This window comes from Stegostoma tigrinum, chromosome 4 (assembly GCF_030684315.1).
Source record: "Stegostoma tigrinum isolate sSteTig4 chromosome 4, sSteTig4.hap1, whole genome shotgun sequence".
In the NCBI taxonomy this organism is placed as follows: Eukaryota; Metazoa; Chordata; class Chondrichthyes; order Orectolobiformes; family Stegostomatidae; genus Stegostoma; species Stegostoma tigrinum.
Genome location: NC_081357.1, coordinates 44,713,565 through 44,724,559, shown reverse-complemented (window position 1 = coordinate 44,724,559; position 10,995 = coordinate 44,713,565). Strand labels below are relative to the sequence as shown.

General features: G+C 43.9%; 1 protein-coding gene across 1 annotated transcript in view; it reads left to right on the top strand.

Moving 5' to 3' along the window:
- The first annotated feature begins 6,231 nt into the window (after window positions 1-6,231).
- The window catches only part of LOC125452505 (ensconsin-like), a 130,941-nt gene continuing 126,177 nt past the window's right edge, over window positions 6,232-10,995 (top strand). The window contains exon 1 of the mRNA XM_048531026.1: window positions 6,232-6,351. Coding sequence (XP_048386983.1) covers window positions 6,297-6,351 — 55 coding nt within the window. The 5' untranslated portion in view covers window positions 6,232-6,296. The remainder of the gene's footprint in view (window positions 6,352-10,995) is intronic.

Sequence of the window (10,995 nt, the reverse complement as noted above, 5' to 3'; positions counted from 1 at the left end):
AAAGGTGAATACATGAAATAGGAGCACATAATCTAGGGGATACAATATTACTTTGAATAGAGGATATTTTAACTAACAGAAAGCAGGGAGTAAGATAAATTTGTCACTTTTGTGTCAGCAAGCTGGTTCGAGATAGACGTTCAGAGGCATCAATGCTGGGCCCTTATCTATTTCAATGTGGATCGGTGACTCGGATAAAGGGAAAAAGTATGCAGTTGCTACATTTAATGTTGGCACAAAGAGAATAGGCTGCTAAGGGGACATAAGTCTGTAAAGGAATATAGATAAGTTGTGAGTGGGGAAAAACTTGGCAGGTGGAGTTTAAAAATATGAACTTGTCCATTTTGATAAGCAAACCATAACTGCAATGTGTTATTTAAACTGAGAGAGATCAGAAAATTCTGCAGTATACAAGGATGTGTGTCCCCGTACATAAATCTAAAACAGTTGCTGTGTGAATACAGCAAGTGATCAGGAAGACAAATAGAATGTATTTTTTATTGCAAAGAGAATGAAGTATTAAAGTAGGCGCAGGGTCCTGATGAGACTCCATGTGAGTGACGTTTGAGTACTATATACAATTTTGTCTTGCTACATAAGGGATATAATTTGAAGCAGTCCTGAGAAGATTCACTTCACTGATTCCTGGGATGCAGGGATCATCTTATGAAAAAAGAGTGGACAAGTTGTGTTTTTCTGAAATTTTTGTTAATTCATAGCATGTCAGCTTTCCTGACCAGACCAACATTTATTATCATCCCTAACTGACCTTCAGAAGGTGATGATGAGCTGTCTTCTTGAACCACTTAGAACAGTAAAACTCTGGCTCTCACTGAAATCTTTAAGCTCTCTAGTTAAGCACCATTTAAAAGCACTATCAGCTAATATTCCTGAAACAAGGATTCAGCAAAGAAAGAATCCCTGACTGAAGAATAGTGGAAAAGGCATGGAGCATTTTGGAAGATGCATCCTGGCTGTAGTTTTGAGAGTCTAAGTTTTTAATTTACATTTTTCTTAATACTTTGGTTTATATAAGTGGGACTTATACTTATTGGAACAGCAAACCATTAGCATTTTGTTTTATTCAGGAGTAGTCAGTAGTCAGGGGGACTTGTTTGACTTGTTAGTTTTGTTAATTTGATCACTGTTCGAGTTAGATAAATAAATTGTCACTTGTTGCTTATAAAGTGAGTATCAGGCAGTTCATTTCATTTAACCACCCCTCCATAACATATTTTTCACATTTCCTTTAATAGATTAAGAGGTGAGGTGAATTTCTCAGCAGGTTTCATATTATTTGTCAGAGAGGTGTTGACCTCCCATTCGTGACATGAAGCTGCGCAATCAGGGGAATGGACAGTATTCCATTATCGGCACAGGCTTGTAGGGCCGAAGGGCCTGTTCCTGCGCTGTAGGTTTCTTTGTTCTTTGTTCATTACACTTTTGACTTTAGCCATGACGGACAGACTTCGGGGAATAACTGATTGAGTTAGTCGCTACGGGATTCCTAGCTTTTACCTGATCCTGTAACTGTAATATTTGTATGGCTATCTCTGCATCACAAAAGCCCCTAGTTCCTCAGGGTAGTGTCTTAGGTTCAACCTCCTTCAGCTAATTTCTATTTTTATATTTCTAGTTTTACTCATTTGTGTGGCTCGACTGGCTAAAAGGCAATTCTCTGTTGCAACCTGTGCTGTGTAAAGATTTCGTTATTTTGCAAAAGGTGGGGAACAGATTTGGAATGACTGGTACTCTCAGAAAATGTCTCCAGGAAGCTACCAGAGTAGCTGGGATGATCAATGAGGTTTCGTTAGGCTGAGATGAATTGTTTTGGGAGGCTTTGTAATATCTAAAGTATGCTGATATCAGCAATCAAGTTGAGGGGTTTAGCATTCTTAGGGGCTCTGAAATTGGAGTGGAAATTGCGAGTGAATTGAGTGTTTGAGATCAAAGGAAATGCGGAAAAAATCGGATTAGAAATAGGGAGTTTGGAGCTGAAAGGGAGAGTAGGAATGGGAACAATAATTGTTTGCAGAACCTGGAACAGTTTATCAAATGGAGTACAAGCACCAGAATGAAACGGTCATGGAAAAGGAGGACGATCACTACAAAAGCCCCTAGTTCCTCAGGGTAGTGTCTTAGGTTCTTTTAGACCATTTAGATCCACATCAAATGGCAAATGAGGGAGAGACAAATGTTTAATATGAATCTGGAGATTACAAAAGAGAGCATTACAACCACCAGGGCGCCTTCTTCTCGTGCTGTAATTTCGCCATTTGCTGTTTTTGCCTTCTCATGTGTGGCTTCCTAGTTCTTGGAACTTCAGACATAACAGCAGCTGGTGCAAAACCAAAAGTACAAGTACAAAAAACAAAGTTGCTGGAAAAACTCAGCAGGTCTGGCAGCATCTGTGTAGGAGAAAACAGAGTTAATATTTCAGGTCCGGTTACCCTTCCTCAGAACAGTGTTTTCTCCTCCACAGATGTTGCCAGACTTGCTGAGCTTTTCCAGCAACTTTGTTTTTGTTCCTGATTTACAGCAACCACAGTTCTTTTGGTTTTTAGTCAAAAGCACAAGTAGTCAACCAAAGGGAGCCAACGTGTGAACTTTAAAGATTTAGCTGCTGCACTGCAGCCCTGGGTGGTGCTGGTTACAAGGCAGAAATCTGTCTGCTCTCACCTCTCTGAGTACAAGGAGCAGGTGGCCATGAAATCAACGCTAGGAATCAAGACCAAAGGACCTGGATTTGTGCCACAGGGAATTTAAATACCTTACATGTGGTCTAAGTCAGTGAATGCATCTTAAAACGTCATATCCCAAACAACTGTGACTTGCCTCAGACAGTGCTGAAATCGCTCCAACTAAGTACTCATCGACCACAATCTAAATCCATCGGACTAAACTTCATGAAGTACTGAGGGAAAGCTACACTCTTGGAAGTGTTGTCTTTGAAATGAGATGTTAAACCAAAGTCTCCTCTGCCCTCTTGGATTGAGGTAAAAGATCACAAGGCACTCTTTCACAGGACATGATTAGAATTATCCTTAAAGTGTTTGCCATTACTTATCCCTCAATCAACATTACCAAAACAGGTTTTGTGATCATTATCAGACTGTTCTTTATGACAATCCATAGTGTGCAAATTGTCTCATGTTTCCTGCAAACTCCCTTGGAGCAGACGGCACTGGTCACTATTAAAAGACCCATTGCTGAGGCTATGTATAGCAGCAGGGCAGCAACCGTTGAAGGTGACAGTATCCACAAACCTAGATTAGTTTCTCACAATGTACCTCCCCTTCATTCCATACTTACTTCAATTTTTTAAGTTGCACACAGCATATTTCTTACTCCCATTTCAAAACCCACAATCCTTTCTCTTTGGCCCTTTTCCTTGCAGAATTGCACACATGAATAGCAGTAATGGAATGCCAAGAAAAAGATAACGAAGACACAGCACTGTTGCCTGATTGGATAGTCACCAACAAGTATCTGAATACTGATATTGCCCAAATATCTTAGAAAACAGATTACAGGCAGGATATGCTTGTGAAGGGTTGCTAGGCAAAAATGGGCAGCATCCAGTGCAGACAGGAAAGGGAAAGCACAAGTGGAAGCTTGTTAAAGTGCAAGGTAGAGTACAGATTCTATTGCAGAAGGCTCAGACACCGTCTCTTGATGACACAGCCAACAGAAGAATGCTGACAGATATGCATTCTGGAATGCCTGGTGAATTCAAAAGCCTGCAGTCAATATCGTAGAGCAGGAAGGGAATTCAGCACCAACTGAATACTGGGTATTCCGAAATGTCAGCTTTCCTGCTCCTCTGATGCTGCCTGGCCTGCTGTGTTCCTCCAGCTCCAAACTGTGTCATCACAGAATACAGATTTTTTTTTAACAGCGTGCTTATTGTACACTTGTAAACCAACCATCATTCAATGTCTGAGGGCAAGATCATATTTTCCAGTGCAAAACAAGCAGTAAAGTAAGCAAGATCAACAACTGCCATCTCACTTCCTACAAGGTTTTGCAAATGGAAAGATCTATATACACACCACTCACTTGTAGAGTCATTAAAGTGCCCAAAATAAATCAATCAGCAATAAACCTGTCAGAAGCTCATGATCACTTTAAATAGTATTGGTGAAATCCTTACTGTTGTTCAATGTACATCAGCTATGCAAATTAATAAAGGCCATTTGGTACAGATTTGAGCTCCAAAATGGTACTGCGAATGTCACTGCAGAGAACCTGCAGAAGCCCTGAGATGTATTTTAAGACCCTTTGTACAGAACTATAATTATGTAATCTCGTTTTAGTCTTTCTGTAACTCAAAATGTGCTGGATTGTGGCAACAAAATACTTTTCACTATATCTTTTTGATAGATGTGAAAATAAATAACTCATACATTCATAGAATCATATCATTTGCTTGCTGTGCATACCTCCAATGAACATGCTCCTTATGGTCTTCAGCAATATGGCATCCAGAATAAATTGTCCCAGAAAGATTCATTTGCACTGCAGATATCACTTCGGACCTTTAAGAGTTCCTGTGATGCTTAAAAAGAACAGACTAAAGCCCGATTTACTGTCCAAGCTTTTTTTAATTACTAAAGTTCAACCTCTTCAGGAACATAGGGCTAAGAGTAGGCTATTCAGCTTCTCCAATCTGATCGCATTCACTTAAATGATGGCTGATCTGTAATTCCACTCCTTATACTTACTCAGAGAGTAGTAAGGGCGTGGAATGCCCTGGCTGCAACAGTCATAGACTCACCAATTTTAAGGGCATTTAAATAGTCACTGGATAAACATATGGATGATAATGGAATAGTGTAGGTTAGACGGGCTTCAGATTGGTTTCACAGGTCAGTGCAACACCGAGGGCCAAAGGGCCTGTACTGTGCTGTAATGTTCTATGTTCTATACCCTCTTGGTTTTGTAACCCTTGATTCCTTCAACAAAAAAAGTATCGATTTCAGTCTGAACGTTTTCAATTAGCCCAGCTTTAACAACATTCTGAGAGCGAGATAATCTTCAGACTTTCACTATCTGTTTTGTGGAGAAGTGCTTCCTTACTTCATTCTGAACTGCTCTAGGTTAGAATTTGTCTCCTTGTTTCCCCTCACTAAAACAGTGATCATGATGAAGTTCAAAGATCCTTTATTGACTGCAAAATATTTTAGGCTGTCCTGAGATGGTGAATATCGAGGATAAAAATGCAATTCTTTATTCTCTTGCGAAGTTATACATCTTACTTCTGATCTATGCCGCATGGTAATAAGTTCAAGATGAAGTTTTGATTTGTATTACTCCTTTGGTCCAGAGATACCATCTCTATCTAAACGACTAAATTGTCCAAAATAAAGTATTAGGTTTTTACGTGTAAATTACATCAAGTTTAGTTTCGAATGTTTAATAGGAAAAGCGTAAGAAACTCTAAATATGAGTCAAGCACTTTCAGTAGAATGTTTTACGACCATTTTTGTCATCGAACCAATCCGAAATAATAGCTCAAAACTGATTCAGAGGTCGATTTGGTGTCTGTAAATAATCCTGGAAAAGTAACAGAAAAAGTTGGAAACGATGGGCCTGTCCCGTAACAAATCTCACATTCTCCACGTCAGGTAAAATCTGCTGAGAGACATTGAGTTAACGCTTCAGATCGACGATATTTATCAGAACATCTGATCGCTGGTTTTGTTTTGGGAGTAAGTGCGGTATCGGACATCTCTGGCACAGAGATCCCATTAGGGCAATTCCATCACAGTTACGAATATTAAAGAGAATTTAACAGTGAAACTGCGGACCAATGATGGGAATGCAACAAAATACTTTGATAATGATTTGTAGCTCCTGTGTAATTTATTCTGTATTCGAGTTACCGTTTCTTTCCTTTCACGCTTTATATCCTAACGGCAGCTCGATGACTCACTTGTCATGTATGAATAACTAACACCCGTTGTTACGTTAATGAGGCATTTTTTTTCAACATCTATCTACAGCCGTGTGATCTTTATCTGGGATAATTATTTTGGGCAATGATCGTGGTTATCCACAACTGTGACACTTCTTTATGATGTATTTGTGCAACAGCAGCTGTTACCTATAGCTGTGACCTGCCGCTGATGTGTTTTGTACAGTACGTGCACCTCGGCTGGGTTACCTGCTGCTGGCCTCGATGCACCAACCTGTGGCTCTGTTACCTGGCTCAGAGGAGGGCGGGGCCTGACTTCCCGCCGATTGAACTTCCCGCCGCCCCAAGGTGGGTTCGCCTGCTGCTGACGTCAGGAGCAATGGCGGAGGCGGAGGGAGTTGCATCCCGAGTGGATGGTGGCGATGGTATCGGTGGTAAGTTGTTTAAAGAATGGATGTTGTGAAGGGGAGTTTGGTCGGAGGGGTGAGGTGCTTTGTTTTGTCAGGAGGTAGGGGTATGTGGAGCGGAGGAGGGAGGGTGTTGTTTATGTGCTGGGGACGCACCTGTGGCTGGGGCCGCGGCCGGCGACGTAGCGGGGGCCGTTGGTCGCGAGCGGCCTGTTGCCCACGTCACAGGGGCTGGTACCAGGAGAGAACGCGTCAGCGCTACTGAGTCCTCCGGGGGGGGGTGTCGTGGGTGTTAGGATGCAGTAGTTCGTTTATACCCCCACGGCAGACGGACATTGTCTTGTCTCGGCTGCGCACACATATCCCTCGTTCCATCGCCGAGCAACAGGTCAGGGCGAAGCTCCCGCTAAATACTAACTATCGGCGTAGATAAACAGGTGAAAGAAAAAAAACGCTTCTGTGTTTTTTTTTCGCTTCATGTGTTTAGTTGACGCGTTGCCTTTCTCTTTGGAAAGGACACAAAATTCGTATCTTCGATAGATGCTGGCTATTAAAGGAACCGATTTTTTTGAAAAAAAATCGTACACTCTTAGCCTCCCTGCAAGCATCGCAAGAGAGCAAGGAATCTTTGGGAACGCATTCAAAAGCTATGTGGGTTCAGGGCGAAGTTAGAATCACAGAATCCCATCAGTGTGGAAGCAGGTCATGCGGCCCACCGAGTCCATACCGACCCGCCGAGGAGTATCTCTACCCAGTCCCTGAAACCCTGCATTTCCCATGCCTAATCCACCCAGTCTGCCCATCCCTGGACACTTTAGCATAGCCAAGATAATAAAATGTGAGGCTGGATGAACACAGCAGGCCAAGCAGCATCTCAGGAGCACAAAAGCTGATGTTTCGGGCCTAGACCCTTCATCAGACAGGGGGATGGGGAGAGGGAACTGGAATAAATACGGAGAGGGGGGAGGCGGACTGAAGATGGAGAGTAAAGAAGATAGGTGGAGAGAGTATAGGTGGGGAGGTAGGGAGGGGATAGGTCAGTCCAGGGAAGATGGACAGGTCAAGGAGGTGGGATGAGGTTAGTAGGTAGATGGGGGTGCGGCTTGGGGTGGGAGGAAGGGATGGGTGAGAGGAAGAACCGGTTACGGAGGCAGAGACAGGTTGGACTGGTTTTGGGATGCAGTGGGTGGAGGGGAAGAGCTGGGCTGGTTGTGTGGTGCAGTGGGGGGAGGGGATGAACTGGGCTGGTTTAGGGATGCAGTAGGGGAAGGGGAGATTTTGAAACTGGTGAAGTCCACATTGATACCATTAGGCTGCAGGGTTCCCAGGCAGAATATGAGTTGCTGTTCCTGCAACCTTCGGGTGGCATCATTGTGGCAGTGCAGGAAGCCCATGATGGACATGTCATCTAGAGAATGGGAGCGAACAAGGGAGTCACGGAGAAAGTGGTCTCTCCGGAAAGCAGACAGGGGTGGGGATGGCAAAGTGTCTTGGGTGGTGGGGTCGGATTGTAAATGGCGAAAGTGTCGGAGGATGATGCGTTGTATCCTGAGGTTGGTAGGGTGGTGTGTGAGAACGAGGGGGATCCTCTTAGGGCGGTTGTGGCGGGGGCGGGGTGTGAGGGATGTGTTGCGGGAAATACAGGAGACGCGGTCAAGGGCATGCCCAATTCCTCCGCCAAAATTCCATCCCCTATTCCCAATTCCTCCGCCTCCGCCGCATCTGCTCCCACGATAAGACATTCCACTCCCGCACATCCCAGATGGCCAAGTTCTTTAAGGACCGCAACTTTCCCCCCCACAGTGATGGAGCACGCCCTTGACCGCGTCTCCCGTATTTCCCGCAACACATCCCTCACACCCCGCCCCCGCCACAACCGCCCTAAGAGGATCCCCCTCGTTCTCACACACCACCCTACCAACCTCAGGATACAACGCATCATCCTCCGACACTTTCGCCATTTACAATCCGACCCCACCACCCAAGACACTTTGCCATCCCCACCCCTGTCCACTTTCTCCGTGACTCCCTTGTTCGCTCCACACTGCCCTCCAACCCCACCACACCCGGCACCTTCCCCTGCAACCGCAGGAAATGCTACACTTGCCCCCACACCTCCTCCCTCACCCCTATCCCAGGCCCCAAGATGACATTCCACATTAAGCAGAGGTTCACCTGCACATCTGCCAATGTGGTATACTGCATCCATTGTACCCAGTGCGGCTTCCTCTACATTGGGGAAACCAAGCGGAGGCTTGGAGACCGCTTTGCAGAACACCTCCGCTCAGTTCGCAACAAACAATTGCACCTCCCAGTCGCAAACCATTTCCACTCCCCCCTCCCATTCTCTAGATGACATGTCCATCATGGGCCTCCTGCACTGCCACAATGATGCCACCCGAAGGTTGCAGGAACAGCAACTCATATTCTGCCTGGGAACCCTGCAGCCTAATGGTATCAATGTGGACTTCACCAGTTTCAAAATCTCCCCTTCCCCTACTGCATCCCTAAACCAGCCCAGTTCATCCCCTCCCCCCACTGCACCCCCTCCCCCCACTGCACCACACAACCAGCCCAGCTCTTCCCCCCCCCCCCCCCCCACTGCATCCCAAAACCAGTCCAACCTGTCTCTGCCTCCGTAACCGGTTCTTCCTCTCACCCATCCCTTCCTCCCACCCCAAGCCACACCCCCATCTACCTACTAACCTCATCCCACCTCCTTGACCTGTCCATCTTCCCTGGATTGACCTATCCCCTCCCTACCTCCCCACCTATACTCTCTCCACCTATCTTCTTTACTCTCCATCTTCGGTCCGCCTCCCCCCTCTCCCTATTTATTCCAGTTCCCCCTCCCTATCCCCCTGTCTGATGAAGGGTCTAGGCCCGAAACATCAGCTTTTGTGCTCCTGAGATGCTGCTTGGCCTGCTGTGTTCATCCAGCCTCACATTTTATTATCTTGGAATTCTCCAGCATCTGCAGTTCCCATTATCTCTGATACTACTTTAGCATAGCCAGTCCACCTAAACTGCTCAGTTTTGAAATGTGGCAGGAAACCCACGTAGATAGGGGGAGAATGTGCAAACAGTACACTGACAGTCTAAAGGTGGAGTCCTACCCGGCTCCTTGGCACTGAAGCAGCAATGCTAACCACTGTGCCACCCAAAGTGGACAGTTGATTTTTTTGTTTGCTTGATAGGTTAACATTTAGCTAGTCTGTGTATAGTTCAAGTTGTGCGCATAAAGCCTGGAATTGCTTGATTCTCCACATGTTCTGCTATTTTGCAGAGTCTAGATGAAATGCTCCTCCCCTTTTTAACTACTCAGTAAATTCCTGTTCCTTGTTTTACTTGGTGCTGAGGTTTGAACCTCTGGGTGTGGCTGTAAAATATATTTGATAGATTTACCATGGGGCCTCTTGTGTTATTCTCAGCCCTTACTTGTGAGTGCTGTATTATAACTGGAAGAACAACTGACTTTCTTACGACATATTAGTTCTGAAGCCGCAGCACTGTTTTTAGTGTTAGGTTGTGTTTCTTGTTGCAAGTTGGCAAACCAATATCATTAGAGACTAATGATAACTATGTTGTAGGTGGAAACTTGTGTAATAAAAGAAACCTCAGATTAGCCAGTACTTTTGATTTTATTCAGATTTTTTTCTCAGGCAATATATTTTTTGTTTCTAAAGATCTGCAGTGTCTACGTGAAACATTTACATGACATCCCATGACACACAATCTATCCTGATGTTAGTACGACACATTACACGACTCTTCTCCAGTTAACCCATAAGAGCTTCAGTATTTTCATGAATGATGGGAACTCTTTGTAAGGGCTATCCTTTTGTTTTAATTTGATCATTGTAAAAAGAGGCTTGTACTTATCTAGCACTTTTATCAACCAGAAATGCATCAAAACATTTTACAGTCACTGCTTTTTCAGCACTGCACTGGGGTGTCAGCCTTGTTTTTTTTTGGTGTCAATTCCTGAATTAGACTTAAAATCTCCATTATTTTGACTCAGGTGAAAGTACAGTTTTGGAATTACTTGTGGGTATAGATTATTACTGAGAGTGAGAGCAACAGAATGAGAATGAAAAATGTGAAAATTGGAGAATATAGCAATGGGAAGGTCATTGCATCAGATTGTCAATGCCTTTGTAGTTCACACTATTAATTCAAGTTTGCTTATCTTGATGAAACATTGTTTTCAAGGATATCCTAATATTACACCTGGTTATTTAAGAATGAGCTTGAACTTGAAATGACTGCTGTTCCTATTCTGACGTGATTTTGTGTAGAAGTAAGCAATGGTGATTCCAGCTGTTAAATTCTCAGTTTTAATTTTAGTACAACTAAACACTGATATAAAAATTTAGCTATTTTGAACATGATTAAAGGGAGCAGAACTTTTATTTTAAAATAGTAAGATCTGGAATGCTTATTTTACAACTTAGTGCATTTTTTTAGATACGCAAAAATTTTGAAAGTGCAGTGCTCACTTTGAGAACTGTGTTTTGAGTTGTAATGTTACGTATAGCTAGAGGATGGAGAAAAAGGAATGGATTATCTTGCTCAAAACTGATAGTTAAGCCAGCTGATGAAGGGTCTAGGCCCGAAACATCAGCTTTTGTGCTCCTGAGATGCTGCTTGGCCTGCTGTGTTCATCCAGCT